The 22,590-nt window shown below is 40.8% G+C and overlaps 1 protein-coding gene across 2 annotated transcripts in view; it reads right to left on the bottom strand.

Annotated features, from left to right (window-relative positions):
- rad51ap1 (RAD51 associated protein 1) overlaps nucleotides 1-22,590 on the bottom strand; it is a 44,817-nt gene that overhangs the window by 4,408 nt on the left and 17,819 nt on the right. For both annotated transcript variants that reach the window (XM_041201862.1, XM_041201863.1), the window contains exons 6-7: nucleotides 4,415-4,564; nucleotides 806-931 (exon numbers count right to left, since the gene is read on the bottom strand). In XM_041201862.1, the coding sequence (XP_041057796.1) occupies nucleotides 806-931; nucleotides 4,415-4,564 (276 nt within the window). The remainder of the gene's footprint in view (nucleotides 1-805; nucleotides 932-4,414; nucleotides 4,565-22,590) is intronic.

Here is a 22,590-nt window from a genome sequence, read left to right as displayed (position 1 = left end):
AATAGTTCGCTCCTGCAGTTAGCAAGATTACAGAAAAGGATTACTGAGTATACTCATATTAACTCTCTAAAATATAACACAGAGAATGCATTTCTTTCTTCCAAAGAGATGCTTAGTATATCTCTCGTAATTATACAAGCTTTGCATTTGTTATTTATTTTCTTACCCACCCATCGATATAAAAATAGACCTGGACCCACATCTACATTTCCCATTATAAATTCCTAGGCCCACAATTATAAAGGAAATTGAATATAGAACACTCCCAATGGTGATGGTAATGTAGCATTTCAGTTTATATTTCCTAGCTCCTTAGAGTGTGCTACACTCACAGCATGTAGTTCGGATTTGGAATGTACTGCTTGAAAGTGTGGTGGAGGCAGATTGCATTGTGACTTTCAAAAGGGAATTAGACAAGCACCTGAAGAGAAAAAACGTGCAGGGCTACAGGAAAAGGATGGAGGAGTGGGGCTAGCTGAGTTGCCCTTGCAGATAGTCAGCACAGACATGTCGAATCGAATGCCCTCTTTCTATCCTGTAAACATTCTATGATTCTGACAGAAATGAAGTTACTCTCATTATTTTATCTCTAAACTAGAGGTCAATTGTATGCAATTATCTGAATTTCATCTATTCAGAATTTTTGCCCAATTGGGAGTCCATTCTCTCACCTTAAAATTCTTCACTTTACTTATTTCCCTCTTAAGGCAATTAAATTTGTTAAACGTTTTTGATCTCACTCTACATGTGTTTCTAGATGTAATTTAGAAATTAAAATTGCATTTATTGGATAACACATTTATACCTGGTGGAGTCCACTTTGGTTTTCTCATTCCTGTAGAAGGACTCAATACTTGTAATGATTTAGAAGGTGGTGGAGAAGCTGGCATTATCTCCAATAACAATGGCTTGCTTTTTACAGGAACTACAACTGCAGGGGACAATAAAATATTAAAATATTATATAAATTATGTTTGCATAATTTCACTGTTGTTTTCCTCTGTAACTTCATAATGAGTTCATGGGAAGTGCACAAAGGCAACACTGAATAGCTGTCGCTTCCTTGCACTGGATAGCAGTGCCTGGTCCATTCACAATATGCCCACAATGACATGATTAAAGTTGGCAACTCTATGTAAAAGAATAGCAAAAGTGAAATTCAATCAAACCACTCTCCAATGAGGGAGACAGAGATATGGAATTAGGAACACGGATGTCAAGCATCCCGGCTCTTTGCTGCTACACCGTTTCCAAGACATCACACAAGGAATTTACTTCTAAGTTTTTTCTCATACTCCTCTTAAGTAAGCCACCCCAGAAGTAACAAAGATTGACTTGCCTTTTAATGGTGCTTCCCTTTTACTTGTAAAACATTTTATATTTAGCTGAGGCTTCCAACTTAAGTTGGATAATATCTATTTTTAGGGATGCTTGGGAAGAAGTCCAATCCAACAAATGTTCGAACAAATTTACTTTTATTCAAATTTGTTCCTGCTTAATTAAAATGCTTAAATATTTAAATACAACAAATAACATACTTAAAGGATGTTTGAAGCAAACAGCCAAATTTTCCCTTACAATATTCTGATTATAGTTATATCATAGTGAGGCAAATTTCTGAATGTCCCCTTTTAAGTATACTTTTTGCCATTTCTTATCTCAATAAAGTATATCTCAATACAAATACAGTGCAAATGCAATGGACTAATCGAATATTGGCTCTTCTGCCTATATATAGTACTTGTTCATTGTAACTGGCATGCTCTGGGATGAGGGTAAACTTGGGGTTGACCAGCTGTACTTCTACAGTTCCAATTGGAAATTTGCAGTTTTAAAGGATTTATTATTTTTTAAAATTCATTCATGGGATGTGGGCTTTGCTGGCTGGGCCAGCATTTATTGCCCATCACTAGTTGCCCTTGAGAAGGTGATGGTGAGCTGCCTTCTTGAACCGCTGCAGCCCATGTGGTGTAGGTAAACCCCCAGTGCTGTTAGAAAGCGAGTTCCAGGATTTTCACCCAGCGACAGTGAAGGAACGGCGATATATTTCCAAGTAAGCATGGTGAGTGACTTGGAGGGGAACTCCCAGGTGGTGGTGTTCCCATCTATCTACTGCCCTTGTCCTCCTAGATGGTAGTGGTCATGGGTTTGGAAGGTGCTGTCGAAGGAGCCTTGGTGAATTCCTGCAGTGCATCTTGCAGATGGTACACACTGCTGCTACTGTGTGTTGGCGGTGGAGGGAGTGAATGTTTGTGGATTTGGTGCCAATCAAGCGGGCCGCTTTGTCCTGGAGGGTGTCAAACTTCTTGAGCGTTGTGGGAGCTGCACTCATCCAGGCAAGTGGAAAGTATTCCATCACACTCCTGACTTGTGCCTTGTAGATGGTGGACAGGCTTTGGGGAGACAGGAGGTGTGTTAATCGTCACAGGATTCCTAGCCTCTGACCTGCTCTTGTAGCCACAGTATTTATATGGCTAGTCCAGTTCAGTTTCTGGTCAATGGTAACCCCCAGGATGTTGATAGTGGGGGATTCAGTGATGGTAATGCTATTGAACATCAAGGGGCGATGGTTGGATTCTCTCTTGTTGGAAATGGCATTGCCTGAGACTTGTGTGGTGTAAATGTTACTTGTCACTTGTCAGTCCAAGCCTGGATATCGTCCACGTCTTGCTGCATTTGGACATGGACTGCTTCAGTATTTGAGAAGTCGTGAATGGTGCTGAACATTGTGCAATCAGCGGCGAACATACCCACTTCTGACCTTATGATGGAAGCAAGGTCATTGATGAAGCAGCTGAAGATAGTTAGGCTGTGGACACTAACCTGAGGATTACTGCAGTGATGTCCTGGAGCTGAGATGACTGAACTCCAACAACCACAACCATCTTCCTTTGTTCTAGGTATGGCTCCAACCAGCAGAGAGTGTTCCCCCTGATTCCCACTGACTCCACTTTTGCTAGGGTCCCTTGATGCCACACTCGGTCAAATGCGGCCTTGGTATCAAGGGCAGTCACTCTCACCTCACCTTGGGAATTCAGCTCCCTTGTCCATGTTTGAACCAAGGCTGTAATGAAGTCAGGAGCTGAGTGGCCCAGGCAGAACCCAAACTGGGCATCAGTGAGCAGGTTATTGCTGAGCAGTGCTGCTTGACAGCACTGTTGATGATCCTTTCCATTACTTTACTGGTGATTGAGCGTAGATTGATGGGCTGTAATTGGCCTGGTTGGATTTGTCCTGCTTTTTGTGTACAGGACACACCTGGGCAATTTTCCACATAGCCAAGTAGATGCCAGTGCTGTAGCTGTACTGGAACAGCTTGGCTAGGCAGGGGCTAGCAAGTTCTGGAGCACAAGTCTTCAGTACTATTGCCGGAATATTATCAGAGCCCATAGCCTTTGCACTATCCAGTACCTTCAGCTGTTTCTTGATATCACGTGGAGTGAATCAAATTGGCTGAACACTGGCATCTTTGATGCTGGGGACCTCTGGAAGAAGCTAAGATGGATCATCCACTTGGCACTTCTGGCTGAAGATTGTAGCAAATGCTTCAGCCTTATCTTTTGCAATGATGTGCTGGGCTCCTCCATCATTGAGGATGGGGATATTTGCGGAGCCGCCTCCTCCAGTAAGTTGCTTAATTGTCCACCACCTTTCACAACTGGATGTGGCAGGACTGCAGAGCTTAGATCTGATCCGTTGGGATCGCTTAGCCCTGCCTGTCACTTGCTGCTTACGCTGTTTGGCATCTGTGTTATAGTTTCACCAGTTGACACCTCATATTTAGGTATGCCTGGTGCTGCTCCTGGCATGTCCTCCTGCACTCTCCATTGAACTAGGGTTGATCCCCTGGCTTAATGGTAATGGCTGAGTGGGTGATATGCCAGGCCATGAGGTTACAGATTGCATATTAACTTCTAAACAACTGGTTTTGCAATAAGGTATTTAATTTATTCTTTCATGGGATGTGGGTGTCACTGGCTAGGCTAGCATTTATTTCCCATCCCTAAATGCCCTTGAGAAGGTGGTTGTGAGCCAGTACTTGGTGATTTAAAAAACAATCTGTATTTTACTTAATGCTGAAATGTAGTTAAATCGTTTCAGTTAGAAGTAAACAAATTCTTAACTGTTTAGATGGGAAAAAGTAATAAATGACATTCCATTAATTCTTGAAAATGGTTTTCGAAAATAAGACTACACTTTTGCTAAATGCAACAAAGTGCTACAGATAAATAGGACATCTCCAGATATCCTCAAAAGGAATGTTGCACTTCATTATGGAAGTCTGTTAATTATTGATGTACAAATATTCCATAAGCATTCCACAGTTAACTGCATTACGGCATCCACAATGACCTTGCTCTATAATTTGAGTTTTGTTAAACATTATTTATTTGCAACCATCAATGGAACCTACCTCTGGCACCGTCGTTGGGTTTGGGAGATTTTTTCTCCTTCTTCGTTTGTATTTTGGATTTATCCCTTTTTTTGTTTTTATTTGACAGATTTTTAAAAGTAAATTCCTCATCTTCATCTGTATTACTTTCACTGCTTTCTGATTCTTCAGCTGCAACAAAAACAATGCAATATAAAGCCCAGATTTAAACAAAACACTCTACTCAATATCAGAGCAAACTGCCAAAATAAAACATAATCTTTTCAAATTTTAGTCTCAACCTTTTTGCAGACAATAAAAATAGAAAAGATCAACACAAAAAGGGGTCATTTGGTATATTCTGCCTATACCAGTTCTTCATCCGAAATATCTGTTCTTACCCCAGTTCCCTGATCTTTCACTATGTGCTTTACAACTTCTTCAATTGTTTACCTGATTCCCTCTTTTGATTGATTCAGCTTCAATAGTCACGTGACAATGTATTTCATCATCTAATACCCCATTGTGCAAAAAAACTTCTTCCATTTGCTTTGTTCAAGGCTTTTTGCACTTAAAGGTCTGTGCGACTCCACCTTCAGACCTCTTTCTGTTCCACTCACTGAATATATATTTCGAATTGGAAAACTCTCATTCTCTTTTTCTCAAAACTTCGACCTACCATAGTTGAAGTGCATTTAGCACATATCTGTTCACGCTCTATTCACTCTATGTCTTCCCATATACTTCCTTGGCTGTCATGGCCTCAAATTGGTATTTTCAAAAAATGTTATTCTCCTCTGAAATGCATGTCCAAACCATTTATGTACATGGGGAGCAGATGTCCCAACAATAATCTCTTCAGAACAAGAAAATTGAAAGGTTTTGAATGCATTTTGCATTTGCCAAATGCCATGATTTGAGAATTTTCTCAGAATGCCCTGATGCAGCGAGAGTGGTTAAGGGTACAATAGTCTAAGCAAAACATAGCAATAAAAATAAGCCATGCCAAACTGGCTTGAAGTGAGTGCTAAAACTCAATTTATTCTTGTGTGCCTCTTTCCTGTTTGAATATTTTCAGACCACAAACCCTATGCTATAAAAACTTCAGCTGTTATGCTACCCACAAATCTTTTTGAAATAGACCATTAGTTTAAAAAAAATTAAACGGGGATCTAATAGACTTTTTCAAAATCATGTAAGTCTTTGAGAGGGAAAAGAGTGAACTAATTAACAAGGAATTAGAGGTGGCACCATCAAAACAGAAAAATAGATTAAAAGAATTACTTTCAATTATTAGTAAAAACTTGAATACCTTAACACAAATGTCTATTGAATTGGAGTCTGTAACAATTTGAGAGAGAAAATAGGTATTGTTATGGAACAGCAGATGGTAAATGTTGAACTGCTCAAATCCCAGAGGGAAACTTGAAACAGCTGCCACAACTGTTTTGCAATTTGTATTTTTATTTTGAGATGCGTGCCTTGAATTCAGTAGTGACAAGTCCACCAAGTCTTACAGGTTTTTTTTACAAAACTAAATTAAACATTTATTAATAAAGGAAATGATTTTAAGCACATATATAGATCTACAAATTACTATTATGATAACTCCTAGCTCCCCTGATCAATCTGACTCCCAGTTAAGGCAACAGTAAAACAACATAGATTTCAACAGACTCAGGCAAAACACACAATATCCTGGACAGTGATATTTGAAATTAATTCTCTTAGCTTTGGTTCCTGGAGACAATAGCTTGGTACATAGAGGCTGGAGGTTTTTCACACTTATTAGATATTAGAATGCTTTCTTCCACACATAATTTCATCTCCTTTTTATAGGTTTCTCCCTTTTTAATGGGAATCCCATTGTCCCAAGATGTCTTTGCAACTTTACTTTTTCCATAATATAAACTTTCATAGGACTCATATTATCAGTAATCTTTGGGAAAAATAAACACACTGTTTGGCTTAGCCTCTGTTGGCTAGGAGTAACACCTTACCATCTCTTTGAAATTTACGACTCTGGTTTACCAAAAAACGCAAATGTTCTTCACACCACACATTCTAAAACTTCAGCCATGTTTACGTATTTAGCTTTTCAAACCTAGCTTCTCTTCTGATACATCAAAGCGCCCAGACCCACTGTCTGTAATTCAATTAAAACACACACACACACAGAAACTTATCCAAACCCCACTATTAACCTACCTTTACAATAAATTACAATAATATTATGAAAAATTATATTTTCATGACAGTATGTACATGAAAAAATATAAAATGATAAAGAGAAAAGGCATGGAAATAGGATTAGGGTAGGTAACACCAGTTGAAGTGCTAGCACTGACACAGGTACAGGCTTCTAAGATTCTCCTGAATTCAAGCAACCATTTTGGAGGTATTAGGAACCTAAAAATGAATGTTTTTCAGTGGTTGAAAACCTGTTCATAAAATGGTGCAGCACAGAACGAGGAATTTGTCTCACTCGGCCTGTGCCCTCTCTTTGAAAGAACTATCCTATTTGTTCAACTCCCCTGCCCTTTCTCCATAGCACTGCAAGTTTTTCCACTTCCAAGTATTTATCCAATTTTCTTTTCAGAGTTATTATTGAATTCACTTTTACCATTCTTTCAAGGAGTGCATGAGCATTTCAGCCACCCACTGCCAAAAATCCTGTTTGCCTTTGGCCCTCTTTGTTTTTATGTCAGCATCTGAGGTGTCACTCAAAACCATCTGTTTGGGTGGTCCTCTACCAGGTATAGTGAGGAGGCAATCCAACAAAATAAATGTAGTATAAAGTATTGAAACATTTTTAAAAAAATACCTAAAATATATTTTTAAAGCCAATGTATTCATAACTGAATTTCACACACTTGATCCTATGGATGACAAATATATAAATTCATACATATGAATTGTTCCAGTACAGTAGATATACAAAGGAGGTTATACTTCAAAATTTATGCTATTATAAATAAAATGCCATCTTAACCAATTTTATATGTCTCCAGGGAAAACAAATTGTAAAACAAAAAAAAAAATCTCAGTAGATATTAACTAACATTCTGCTGGGAAAAAACTAACATTGGTCTTCAGCTATTTTTATTCCATACTGCAACTTAATACACTGCTTACATCAGGAATAAAATTCAACTTCAACCAGAGCACAAAAATGTTTGTAGCGGTTCAGGTACCTGCTATTCATACTGTCTGACATTAAATTTAATGGAAAGGAGAATTGGGTATATATTTTACCCTCATTGTTCCTTAATCAACCAGCAATCCAGCTATTTGATATTTCCAAACTTCCAATGTGCTTCTGTTAATCTTAAAAATCTCTATAGTGGTAATCGCTTTTAGGCCAAGCAACATGCTGCTTAAACACTGATGAGCCCATTTGCTCATTTTGGTTCACAAAGCTGGTGACAGGGAATTTCTTTGGTCAAAGATATTCCCTCCTGTTTATACTGCCGCTGGTAGAAGAACCACGACTATACATTAAAGAGATCTACATGCTTTACATTTCTTAATACCAGATATGAATACACACTTTTTGTAAAAAAAAAATGCTACCAAATGGCATTACTACTTTTGTTTTTCCAAGCACCTTTGCAAGAAATGGAATTTCTCCATCGGAAGACTTGCTCATCTGCACATTTGATCTGGTTGTAAGCCAACTTGTCTTTTTTTACATTTGTTCCTTAAAACATGGCTCCATCCAGCTTCTGGCAAACTCTACTACCACCATCTTTACATGGCTTTCACATTTAGTCAACTTTTCCATTTTGGGGATTATGGCATGATGTATGCTTTTGAGCCCAAAAGTGGAAGATTGATTTTCTCCAATGTAGTTTCTGCAAAGCTTTCCGGCAATTCTTTCTCCATATTTTGGGAGGAATAATTAATATACTGCACTCAAACTTAAGTAATGCAGACGAGAACACAGGGAGGCGACGGCACATACAATGCCAATCCACTCTCTTTGGGCGGAATTTTCTGTGCCCGCTGGCGGCAGGTGTGATGGGTGGCGTGAGCAGAAAACATGGTGCGATCGGTTTCACAATGGCGGGAAGGCAGGTCGCGATTGTCTGCTCAGCCCCCTGATGGTGGGCTGCATTTCCTGCCATCAGTCGTCGGGAACCTCATTGTAATACATCAGCATATCATTATCAGGCCATCCCACCAGGCTCTTGCACCCCCACTGGATCATCTGTCCACATCAGCAGGAAAGCACGCCAACAAGTTTCACAACAGCACAGAGGCGATGTGCCTTCACTTTGGGTGAACTGGAGGTGGGTGCACAGCAACGTTCTGCAGAGCTTGCCAGTGTCGCCTGTTGCTTTGCAGGTTTCAGAGGCGCTAGCAAGGGTGGTGGTGGTGGTGGTGGTGTGGGGTGGGGGGGGGGGGTGGAGGGTTGTGGTTAAGTGCCACCCTGCTTCGGAGGCAACTTTTGAGGGTAAGGGGCAGCGGGGGGCAAGTGCAGCCTTGCCATTGAGGCAGCTTTTGAGGGGGGGTGGGGGCAGGTGCACCCTTGCCATTGAGGCGACTTTTGAGGGGAGGGCAAATGCAGCCTTGCCGCTGAGGTGACTTTTGGGGGGGGGGGGGGGGAGTGCAGCTTTGCTGTTGAGGCGACTTGTGAGGGAGGGCAAGGCCTTGCCATTGAATAGTTGAATATAGCGCACAAGGACTTTGGGGCAGGGTGGGCGAGGTAAGTGGCCACGCATTCAGGAAACCCACAGAAAGTGACCATTCCTCTGCAACTGAGACAGTTCAGACACAGCCACATTGATATGATTGGGGTCGGGCTCCTAGCTTATCTGCCCAAGTAGCAGTCATTGCTGGAGGTGCTCACAGCCCCTTGCAATGTCAGCATCCTCGTTTGGACCAGTCTCTCCCATGGTGCAAACTAACAGGGCAGCCATGAAGTGCACTAATCTCTGGCCATCCAAGCGGTGGCCAGCACTCTCCAGGAAGCATTAAGGGGCCATCACATTTAACCAGAACAGGTTCTTAGTAGACCCATGCTAACCACATGTGTCTCTCTTCCATCCTGCAGGAGGAGTACATCAGGATCATGGAGCCTGGTGAGCTAGCTATATGCCTGATGGCCTACAGAGCTCAAAGACAATGGACGAGAGAGCGACTGAGGCTCCTGGCTGCACAGCGGCAGGAGCAGTAACACACGCCGCCCAAGAACCACAGCGAGCCATCGTTAGTTGGTGCCTAGAAACATCCAAGGTCTATAGACGCTGCCTTTCTTTCCCACAGATGACCAAGAACCAGTGTCGCCGAAGACTGTGAATGTCTAAGGAACTGGTCACTTACATCTACCAGTTACTGCAGGATTTGGCACCACGGTGACATGGAGGGCATCCACTGCCAGTGGCTGTGAAAGTGACCATGGCACTCAATTTCTATGCCAGTGGCTCCTTTCAGGGCTCCACAGGTGACCTCTGTGGGATTTCTCAAGCCTCCACCCACAAATGCATCCATGAGGTCACGGATGCCATCTTTGCGAGGGCACACAACTTTGTCCATTTCTCCGGGACCAAGACAGCCAGGATGCAAGAGCTATTGGATTCACCCAGATCTCAGGTTTCCACAGGTGCAGGGTGCGATTGACTGCATTCATGTGGCATTCAGATCTTCGTCGCAACACATGGTAGTCTACATCAAATGCAAGGGCTTCCCTTTGCTCCATGTACAGTTGGTGTGCGACCACCAGAAACCCATCATGCAGGTATGCGCATGGATTCCAAGGAGTGTGAACCACACCTACATCCTCAGTCAATCACAGATCCCTGGTGTCTTCCAGGGTCCACAGAAGCTGCAGGGACGGCTTCACGGGGACAAAGGCTACTCGCAGAGGCCGTGGCTAATGACGCCCTTGCAGCAGCCTCAGACTGCAGCAGAGCGATCGTATAATAAGGGTCATGCTGCAGCTCTCACCTTGGTGGAGCAGACCATCTGGATGCTGAAGATGTCGTTCCGATGCCCGGACAGGTCTGGTAGAGCCCGGAGATACAGTCCGCAGAGGGTGTCACACATCGTTGTCATCTTCTGCACACTTTACAACCTGGCACTCCAACGGGAAGACGAGCTGGAGGAGGAGGAGATGGAGGAGCTGCACGTCTCCTCTGATGGGGAGGTCGCAGATAGTGGAGGAGGTCCTCAGAGGTGATGATGACAAGGATGAGGCCTTTACCACTGGCTAGACGAGGCAGGCATGGTGGGAGACCCTCATAGCTGCTAGATTTGTGGAGAATGATGACGACATGCAGTGAGGTGACCCCACAGTTCCTCACATCACAATTTGAATGTTTGACTCCAGTCTGGCTTATGGCAGTGCGAATACCCTCTGTGAGAATGCTCCTGTCATGGAGAGGTGGTGGAGGCCCTAATAGTCACTTAATTGCAAAGGATGATGATGACGTACATTGAGTACACTCCACAAATCTTCACATAGCCTCTGAGAACATCCGACTCCTGTCTGGCCCAGGGCAGCTTGCTTGCGCTCCGTGATCAGGGCCATATCACAGAGAAGCAGCCATGAATCTTTAGAAGCATCTGACGTTTTGTCCGCCTTCAGCACCTGAGCCCATTAATGGTCACAGATGCTGAAGAGATGGGGGCCAGCCCCTTCTTAAAGGTGCTGAGAGCATAGAGAGAATGAAAGAACTCTGTGGTGCCTGCCCATGACATCCTGGCAGCAATGACAAGCACCGTCGAGGAGCAAGCATCAGTAATGCTCCAGGGAGTGAGACCTGACCATCACTTTGGTTTGAAGGCTGCAGAGAGCACAGGGAAGAGGCCTTGGATTGGACACCTGCCTTTATCTTGTGCAGAAAGGTTTCACATCTCTGAGTGACAAGAACACTTTGACACTAGTGAACAATATGTACACATAATTAACGCCCATGTCCAGGCTGTGCAACTAATTCTCCTTAACTGTCCTAACCCTGCTGCTACATCTTGGTGCTCCCCAGACATCCAAGCGGAGGTGGTGTAATGACTTTGGCAGGTGCCCTCTGGAGGGCCCCGGCCTGCTTTCAGGGTCCTGCTGTATGACAGTGGCACCCTCCTTGGCTTGTGGAGCAAGAGCTGCTGAGGTAACAGGGAGAGGGGAGTCGGATGTGCCGGACACTTTTGAAGTCACCTGGATGGACAGGCCAGAAATATGCACCTGTGGATCCTCCTCTCCACGGGTGTCTGGGGGCCCCAGGCTAACTCCTTGAGGAGCAGGGGTAGCTAGAGTGGGGTTGAGCTGCCCAGCACCACTTTCACACACACAATGTTTGGAGGCCAACTATGGCATCAGTGATGGAGTTGAGCCCACTCAGCAGCGCAGGAGCAAAGTCCTGGACCAAGATTTCCACGACTGCCGCCATCCTACCAGTGTTGATCTCAGTGCATTGACATGCCGGCGCTATCACCTCAGACTGAAGTGGACAGACTCCTCCATCATGTCTTGCAATCTGAGGAGTGCAGCAGACATCCCTTCATGATATTTCCTAGCTTGCCTTTGCAGCTCCAGCAACTTGGAGTCAGCAAATTTCTGGCCTCCGGCAGTCCTTCGAATGCTTGACACCTGGGAAGTCCCTGCTGCCGCTTGCTCTGGATCAGACTGTGCTTTGTGCTCAGCAGATTGTGATCCTGGGGCTACTGTAAAGCTTGGTCCCACCGAGGTGTCTCTCTCTGTGCTGGTGGAGGGTGTGGGTGAGCGCTGTGATGGGGCTTCAGAATCTGGGTGCCTCCAGACTCCTCTTTAGAGGTTTCTTCAGAGCTTGTTTGGAGGCCCTGGGTCATGGACGCTGTCGGCTGTTTGGCAGATGTGCCTGCAAAAGCAAGGAGAGATAACTAGTTTAAAAACAAAAAACTGCAGATGCTGGAAATCCAAAACAAAAACAGAATTACCTGGAAAAACTCAGCAGCATTGGCCGGGAAGAAAAGAGTTGACGTTTTGAGTCCTCACGACCTTTCAACAGAACTGATTTTCCTTTAGAATGAGAGGGGTGAAATATAAGCTGGTTTAAGGTTGGGGTGGGGGGGGGAGAGAGACGGTGGTGGTGGTGGTGGAGGGGGGGTTGTTGTAGGGACAAGCAAGCAGTGAAAGGTGCAGATCATCAAAAGGTGTCACAGACAAAAGAACACAGAGGTGTTGAAGTTGGTGATATTATTTAAACGAATGTGCTAATTAAGAATGGATGGTAGGGCACTCAAGGTATAGCTCTAGTGGGGGTGGGGGGGCATTAAAGATTTAAAAATAATGGAAATTGGTGGGAAAAGAAAAATCCATATAAATTATTGGAAAAAAAAACAAAAGGAAGGGGGAAGAAACAGAAAGGGGGTGGGGATGGAGGAGGGAATTCAAGACCTAAAGTTGTTGAATTCAGTATTCAGTCTGGAAGGCTGTAAAGTGCCTAGTCGGAAGATGAGGTGCTGTTCCTCCAGTTTGCGTTGGGCTTCACTGGAAAAATGGAGCAGGCCAAGGACAGACATGTGGGCAAGAGAGCAGGGTAGAGTGTTAAAATGGCAAGCGACAGGGAGGTTTGGGTCATTCTTGCAGACAGACCACAGGTATTCTGCAAAGCGGTCGCCCAGTTTACGTTTGGTCTCTCCAATGTAGAGGAGACCACATTGGGAGCAACGAATACAGTAGACTAAGTTGGGGGAAATGCAAGTGAAATGCTGCTTCACTTGAAAGGAGTGTTTGGGCCCTTGGACGGTGAGGAGAGAGGAAGTGAAGGGGCAGGTGTTACATCTTTTGCGTGGGCATGGGGAGGTGCCATAGGTGGGGGTTGAGGAGTAGGGGGTGATGGAGGAGTGGACCAGGGTGTCCCGGAGGGAACGATCCCTACGGAATGCCGACAATGGGGGTGAAGGGAAGATGTGTTTGGTGGTGGCATCATGCTGCAGTTGGCGGAAATGGCGGAGGATGATCCTTTGAATGTGGAGGCTGGTGGGGTGATAAGTGAGGACAAGGGGGACCCTATCTCAAAACGTCAACTCTTTTCTTCTCTGCCGAGGCTGCCAGACCTGCTGAGTTTTTCCAGGTAATTCTGTTTTTGTTTTAGAGATAACTAGTGCATGGCAGTGGCCTGTGAAAGAGGACACATTACTCACGGCACGGTTGTCTGATGGATATTGCACTGCTGGATCCTCACTTGGTAGAGCAGCACCGACCTCACCGTCAGCACAGGACCGGCCTGGTGCTTGTGGCTGGACTTTAAACAGCGTGTTTCCTGGCAGTGCATAAATAATGAGTTGGGCTCAGGATGATACAGCATGAAAACCCGCCATTGCAGCCGGCGGGTAAACATCGTTTTACCCACCCACTACTGCATTTAGTGCAAATTTGGAAAAATTCCGCTGTGTGTGAAATTGTTGCCAGTATTTAAGCAGAACTTCATTCTTTTAATGTAAGGAGGATTACATCGATTGCAGTTCCAACTCGGTATTTTTCTACTAAATCAAAATGTCCACACAGAATACCAGCACCAAAACTTCACACACCACTTATGCCTATAGCGGTTCCTCTTAGGAGTGTCACTTGAACTCTTATGTAGAATAAGAATCTTATGTAGAATTAGTCCCTTTTATGTAGAATTTCTAACAGCATTCACCATCGCTTGTTGAATTAGCAACAAGTTGCATTCACATTGTGCCTTTAATACTTACAGCTTTCAGTCAAACAAAACCTAAAACAACATAAACAGGTCAGTCGGATGTATGCTTGTCGATAACAAGGGCTGCTCGTGACGAGTACAGTTATTATCAGAATCCACTGGTTAAAATCCCTAGTAATGCAAGAAAAGTTACATAGTTATGCCTTAGATTGATATTTAGATAGTTTTCAAATTAAATTTGTGTTGATCGGAGTCAGTGCAAGGGACAGGAGCACTTCTGCGCTTTAAGCTTACTACATTAACTAATTTAGATCATATATAATAAGCAGGAACAGACAGAAGCTCACTCTTTCTGCCTTAAAATAAACTTTGAAAAACACCTTTGCATCTGAACTGGAATGGGTTTTTCAGTATCTGACACCACAGCAATCAGGTCTCTGAAAAATACTAGTAATTCAGTTCCAATTTGTGGGTAGTTCTTTGTTGTGTCCCCAGAACCACTGCAGCCTGGGCTTAATATGCCTCAAGTTCATTTACACAGGAAACTTTCAAGCCTTAAGTTTGGGGTGAACTTGAACACAAGTCACAGGGTGAATGGACAATCTTCTAGCATAAAGTTGTCAGATCAGTCATTTCAATGGTTTTTTAAAACTTGTGCTATATAAAGTTCCAAGGATACAGATTTTTTTCCAGGAAATTTTTATTTAATGTTTATCAGCTCAAGGTTTGCTTTTAAAGCCATAATAATGTATTCACCTTGACCATCCCAGTAAATTCCACAAAGAAATATTTCAGCAATCTACAGAGGAAGTGACCAGTAGAATTATCAAGTGTAACCAATTGTTCTTTAACTGCTTCTAAATGTAGTGATCAGTGTTATCTTGGCTTAGTGGCAGCAATGTCACCTTTGCTTTAGAAGGTTTTGTAGTCAACTAATTTTCGGAATTCAGTACGTAATTTAGGTTCACACTTCAGTGCATTGCAGAAAGTGTACTGTATCTTTCAGATGAAATATTAAACTGAGGCATCGTCTCCCTGCCCTAGCTGGATATGAAATGTGCCCAAACGCTATTTGAAGAGGGGTTCTGGTGTCCAGGCCAACATTCTTCCCTCAACTAATATTATTAAAATAGATGAGCTACTCTGTCATTGTACTTACCCTTTGTGGATAGTTGCTGTCTGCAAAATATTTGCTGCATTTGCCTATACAGCTGAACCTGAGAATATCTCAGCTCAAAACAATTTTTATTCCTGGAAAAACATAAATACATGCAAAGAAATGAAATTCCATGTATGTTGTAATCAGCTGGCAGGAGCTCAAGTTGATTTTGGGGAGAAAAACTAGATTAAGACAGATAAGCCTAGCTAGATAATGCAGAGGTCAGGAAGGTGGCTGGTGAGCAATATACATTTGTTTTAAGTCCAAAGGAAATCTGGAGGTGGGGGATGAATTTCCGTTTTGAGCACAAATTGTGCTAGTTTTCCAAAATTATTTTATGGTCAAACCCCTGCTCAAACTCATTTGCATATACACAAACGTAAATCGTCCATGAAATTGTGCAACTGGGCAGCATTTCAAAATAATATTTTTTGCACTGAGAGAACATTCTTTGATATATTTATAAGTGGAGATCTGGTACATTTTGATTAATACTGCTGAAAATGGACTTATCACAAAAAATAAGCATTTTAATAACCCGCTAGTTTTTGAGTAACCTGATTTTAAATAATTAATATAACTTTAAAACAACTATAGATAACTACTTACTGGTTTCATTGGTGTTCTGTAGTCAGTTTCTTAGTAAATTAAATAATTTTTAATATTAAAAGTTCCCTATTGGTACCCCTGCTTAAAAGTTCACGTTTAATAATCCAGGATTTGCTTCAGTGCAGTATTGACGGAATGCTGCTTAATTGTAAGAGCCTTCCCAAAGGCCCACAAACAGACACAATTAGTGGAAATGCACCATGGTGATTAATTTAATCTGGGGGCATTAGTGTTGTGGGGAGGGCTGAATTCCAGCACAATGTTTTTTAAACTAGCGCAAAAGATTGCACAAACTTAGGCTGTGCTGAACGCATCTTATGCATGAAATTCTGCAATTTTTGATGCTGGTTTGGTCAATTTGGGGTGAGTTGCTCTGGAAACCCAATGGAACTCTAGCCCATGATAATGGAATGGACCAAATGAATTAGGCAGAGGTCGATATGAAGGCAATTGAAATCACAATACTTTATTATTCCTTCATCTGCATTGGGAAAATTTATGGGGGGGAAAATAGCATGTAACGGAACCATACAGATCAGAAATTCCCAAAGAATCAGAAAGTTTTGGGTTTTAGCACCACTTTAGGAGTTGAGCACATAATCTTTAATACAGTACTGAGGGAGTGCTACATTGTTAAAGCAGTCACCCTTTGGATGACATGTTAAACCAAGATGCTGTCTGCAATTAACGATCTGATGAAACTCTTTCAAGAAAGCGCAGAGCTCCCCCAGTGTCCCAGGCAACATTAATTCTTCAACCAACGATAGTTTAACTACTCATTCATCTGATTTGTAATGGCGAAATCTTTTGTAAATTAATTGTCACAGTCATCTACATAACTGCATTTTAAATTAAATCATTGTATATATAAAAAAATCTTTGAATTGTCCTAGGATGCTATATAAACATATATATTTTACTTTCTTTCATATTCTATTCCTGATCTGTATTGGGTTTAAGAAACAAAGAACTTACATTTATCTAGCAGTTTTCATGTCAGAATGTCTCAAATGGTTTGAAAGCAATTAAATATTTAAAAAATATAACGACTCTTGTTTTGTAACCAAACTTGGCTTAAGACTCCACAAAGAACAACAAGATACATGTCTAGTTAATATGTTTTGGTGATTTGGTTGAGGAATGAATGATGGCCAGGTCACTCTGTGAGAGAACTTGCTACTTTTCAAAAAAATGTCATGAGATCATTTACATCCATCTGAACAGGCAGACTGGTTCTCATTTGAACATCTCTTCTGACATTGTAGCACTCTTTCAATACTGCACTGAAGTATCAGCCTGGATTTTTAAACATGAACTTAAATCTTTTGATTGTTGCTGCTGAGCCAAGCTGAGACTCTGCTTTCAGCTGGACCCTATCCAAGAGACATTATGATTCACCTTAGCCCAGTGTTGGGGAAGAGAAAATCAGCAAGTGTTCCTGCTCTTGATAGCAGCATGGGTCACTGAAAACAAAGTGCTAATGTTGAAGAATCATACGGACTCGAAACGTCAACTGTGTTCCTCTCCACAGATGCTGCCAGACCTGCAGAGTTTTTCCAGGTATTTTTATTTTTGTTTTGCTAATATGTACTGTCTAGACTTACACAAGGAAAGTCCATTTGGGCAAAGTAGAAACACAGGCTTTTGTGGAACTGTACCAAAGCAGGATTCAATATTTTCAGGAAGGGAGGTTGGGAGAAAATGTGCAACAAAAGAAATAAACTGCGGTTTCTTCCAATCTTATCATACACTAACTTTCTCATCATTCACTTATTTCAATGTATTGGGGATATGTACTTCACTTATAAATATAATGGAACAGTGCACTGTTGGATACCATACTTTGAACAAGATCAAAGATGTTAGAGTGGAGGCTGAATTGCATCTTGTGATGTGTACTACAGAATGTGAATTAATTTTAATAGGATTTCAGAGCAAATTCATTTTTCCCTTCTATTTGCTCTTCAGACATGTTGTTTGAGGAATTCCACCATTATGAATAACACTGATGGGTTAAATCTATATGATTTTCTGAGAACAGTATCTGCAGGTTGCAATGTACTGTCAACAGACCTTAGTTATGTTCCACATGAATCACAGTCTGACTTGCAGCATTGTGGTGTGACAATGTACCTGTACGCACTTGTCCTTGTAGACTTCCAGCAGTTCACTTCTAAAACAGCATGAGCAGCAGCAATTCTCATTTGTACAACCGAACATTAAAAAGATTCCAATTGGAGTATTAAGAGTTGGATCACCTACAGACTATTAAATGTATTTTTCCTTTGGGCTGGCGTTATAATGAAACCGATGAGTACTTGAAGAAGCATGTTTATGAATGAGTGCTTTTGGGTATCATCTGGACATGATACAAGCAATACTTGTAATGTTGATGTAAATCTGAAATTGCTTTACATTAAATGCAAAAGTGTGGTATAACTGCATATGTCCCACATTGAGAACAGGTCCATTAATCCTAACTATATAAAATAATTCAATTTTTTTTAGGCAATGCATGGATAGAAGTAAATTCCAATTGTAGTTGCAACTTAATAATGTACAAGTTGAAAAAAAAAAACAGGCTGCAGAATAGTTTGTTATTTTGAATAATTGAACAAGGATATGGTGGGTGTTCAAAATTACTATGGAGAAAAGCAGGAAATAATACTTTCACAAATCTGTCAATAATTATGTCAATTAACATAAATATTTCTAAACTAAATGGTGATTTATCCAAACACCACTTTTAACTAACTCAGAGAGGGATTACTGGATGACTAAACTAATCAAAAATAATGACTTTATTTTGGACTTTTCCCTCTTGTGTAATGTACAATGAGGTAATAGGTCAAAGATAGCATTTATTGTTCAAATCAGAAACTGTATACATTATTATTGAGTGAAAGCTGTGGTTTATGTGAACGTTGTTACATATTTTGTCTAATAACAGATAAGGGAATGATGTGTCACTGTTGCAAATGCGAGCTATGGGCACTTCTGAATGTTTCGCGATGTTGAAAATGCAATATATTACTTTGATTTATAGATGGCAATGATGTGCAACAACATGAGAAATGCATTTATTTTTTAAATAAATGATTTACCAATTTAACCTTGAGGACCTCAAGTGAAGTTACTACATATAATCATATATCATGATTATTCCCTTATTATTTTGAACTCCCCGTGGAAATATCTAAATCCCTATAGCTAAGCACTGGGTGTTAAACACAGAAGGCAGTTATTTGGCTACTCTGTCTTTACTGGTTCTTTGCCAGAGGAATTCAAAACAAATCCAACTGTTTTGTTCTCTTCTCGTAGCCTTGTACACATTTCCATTTCAAATCTTCATCAACTCTTCACTTAAAAGATATGCTCTATACCCCAACTATTCCTTATGCGAAGCATTTCATGCTATAACAACTCTGCATAAATACCTTTCTCCTAACCTCAGTTCTCCCTTAGTTTCTATTTTAAATCAATGTCCTTCTCGTCACTGACTCCCCAATCAAAGGAGTATTTTCAGTCTATTATAATCTTTCAGTATTTAAAACCCTCTCTGCCATCTCTAATTCAGTGGAAGCAGTACCATTAAGCAATATATTAAGTCCCTCCTTGCTTCTATAGTGTCTCATCCCTAGTGATTCTCTATGGCTTTAATGTTCTTTGTAATAAGAGTGCCCAAAATGGCATACTATGGTCTAAATTGTATAGTACAAATGCATCATTATCTTTGCTCTTGAATGCTAAATCTCTGTTTACAAACCACACAATGCTCTTGACCATTATTCATGGGATGTGGGTGTTGCTAGCAGGACCAGCATTTGTCACCCATCCCTAATTGCCCTTGAACTGAGTGGCTTGCTAGGCCATTTCAGAGGGCTTTTAAGAGTCAACCACATTGCTGTGAGTCTGGAGTCACAAGTAGGCTAGACTGGCAGATTTCCTTTATTAAAGGACATCAATGAACCAGATGGATCTTTACAACAATTGATGATAGCTGTCATGGTCGCCATTACTTTATATTGCAGATTTATTAACTGATGTCAAATACCACCAGCAGCCATGGTAAAATTTGAACTCATGTTCCCAGAGCATTACAAAAACAAAAATAGCTGGAAAAACTCAGCAGGTCTGACAGCATCTGCGGAGAGGAATACAGTTAACGTTTCGAGCCCGAATGACTCTTCATCCTCAGTATTTTGCTTTTATCTTTCCAGAGCATTAGTCTGGGCTTTTGAATTACTAGTCCAATAACATTACCACACCACCATGTCTCCCCCTTTACCTACTTGTAGGGATTGCACATTTTAATTTTTAGATGTCCCTTATTATTTACATCCTTCATTGTCTTTCTGTTCCTTGTTTTCCTCCCAACATGCTTTATCTTATACTTTTCCGCATTAAATAGCATCACCCATTTGTGTAACCATCTCAATAACCAGGTTCCATTCTCCCTAAAACTTAAAAGCCTTATCAATGTTTACCAAGTTCCTATTGTGTAATCAACAAATTTTATTCTCATGCTTTCTATGCCCAAGTATATATTTTATATTTAATTATACAGAATAAAAACAGATCCAGCGTTGATCACCAGATTACATTTTCAAACCCTTCTCCAATTAATTGTAACCATCTTGTCAACCAAATTTCTAACCATTTTTGCTATTTTTTCTCATGCTCCACATTTAAATTTGTAACTAGCCTCCTGTGACATATTTTATTTAATGTCTTCTGAAAATCTAGAATATACCAGGGTAAAAATTCTGATTTTTCTACCCATTAAAATGAAACAAGATTTTTACCCCACTCTAGTTGCTGCATCCCCTTCAGAATACTCTGTTAAATGTGTTGAACATAACTTGCCTTTAATAAATCCACAAATTATCCTGATTATTCCACAGGTGTTAGAGGATCTTTGGAATACCTGTATCTACTTATATTGAGCATATAGAATACATGGTATTCAGCCCAACTGATCTATGCTGGTGTTTATGCCCCATTAATTTACCCCCACTCTACTTCATTTAATCCTATCAGAACATCCTTCTATTCCTTTCTCCTCATCTGGTTTCTCCTTAAATACGTCAATGATAATTATCTCAACTCTTTATCACTCCTTAGTTAAATAAGTTTTTCCTGAATTCCCTGTTGGGTTTATTAGTGACTATATTATACTTATGGCCTCCAGTTCTGGTCTCCCCAACAAGTGGAAACATTTTCTTTATTTTCCTGACCAAAGTCTTACAGTACCTTAAAGATCTATGTCAGGTCATCCCTCAGGCTTCTCTTTCCTAGAGAAAAGAAGCCCAGCTTGTTCAGCAGTTCATGAAATTTATATCCTCTCAGTTCTGGTATCATTCTTGTGAACTGTGTTTTCACCAACAACAATGCTTCTATATTCTTTATATAAAATGCAGGCCAAAACTGTGCACAGACCTCTTAAGTGTGGTCTAAGCAAGGTTCGATAAAAGTTTAACATAGCTTCCCTGCATTTCAATTCTCTCTCTAGAACTAAAGCTTGGCGCTTGATTTGCTTCCCCCACCCCCAAAATAGCTTAACTAACCTGTCATTGCTTTTAGTATCTGTATTTGTACCTTGATCCCTTTGTTCCTCTACTCCAGACTCTTATTATCCAAGCAGAATGTGGCAGCCTAATTGTTTCTACAGAAATTCACTGCCTCACACTTACTTGCATTGAAATTCATTTGCCATGTTACAGTTAAATATAGGGTACAGAAGGTACTTTGTTTGGCATCTTGCACTTTATGTAAGTATGGTATATAAATTATGGACTAAATGTTTTATCCTCCACTTACAAATATGTCTTCAGATACAATGAGGACCACTTGCTTAGTAGACCATCCATATGCTTAGTTTGGTGTGGTAAATGGACGTCAGGTTAAAGTGGGAATTCTGTGAAATCAGACATTTACTTGAAAAACTGAACATTTTGATTGCTATAACTGCCAAAATTCACTTAGCTTTAATCCACGTAAAATATTGGTCTTAAACTCAGATCAATTGAGCAATGAAACAAACTCACAAAATGTAATTTTGCAATATAACCAAGCTCAATTAACCCTCTGCTTTTAACTTTTGGCTGAAGATTAAAAACAAAATACACAACAACCTACAACATGGGTGTAGATTTGTGTGAAGATTCCATCAAATCCAATGTTTCTTTACATCCTAAATGAAGTACCAGGATTGTTTTAGGCATTAAGCAAAGCCAGTTGCTGCAAAATTCTTGTCGTAAAACCCTGATATCTATCTTCCATGAAGATTTTCATTGCCATCAGATCACTTAAAACATTTTATCAAAATCTGCAAGTGTAAATATTTTATTCTGTTAATTAAACTAAAGAAAGGAATGTGGGTTTATTATTCAATTAATATAATTGGATAAATTTAACTTTAGAAACATTTAATATAGTTACAAAAGAAGGCAACTATAAATTGACAGTCATATCAAAAGCAATAGTTTTGTATTCCTAAGGAATAATCTGCCTTTTTCTTAATATTTAATTCATTCACAGGATGTGGTTAGGCCAGCATTTATTGCCCATCTTTAATTACCCTTGTTCAGAGGACATTTAAGAGTCAACCACATTGCTGTGGGTCTGGAGTCATACCTGGCTAGACCAGATAAGGATGTTAGATTTCCTTCCCTATAGGATATTAGTGAACCAGATGGGTTTTTACAACAATCGACAATGGTTTCATGGTAATCATTAAGACTTCAAATGCAAATTCCACCATCTGCCATGGTGGAATTTGAACTCTGGTTCCCAGGGCATTACCCTGGGTCTCTATATTACCA

The sequence above is a fragment of the Carcharodon carcharias genome, chromosome 13 (assembly GCF_017639515.1).
Source record: "Carcharodon carcharias isolate sCarCar2 chromosome 13, sCarCar2.pri, whole genome shotgun sequence".
NCBI lineage: Eukaryota > Metazoa > Chordata > Chondrichthyes > Lamniformes > Lamnidae > Carcharodon > Carcharodon carcharias.
The sequence above is the reverse complement of the archived record's forward strand: the minus strand, read 5'-3'. Positions and strand labels throughout refer to the sequence as shown.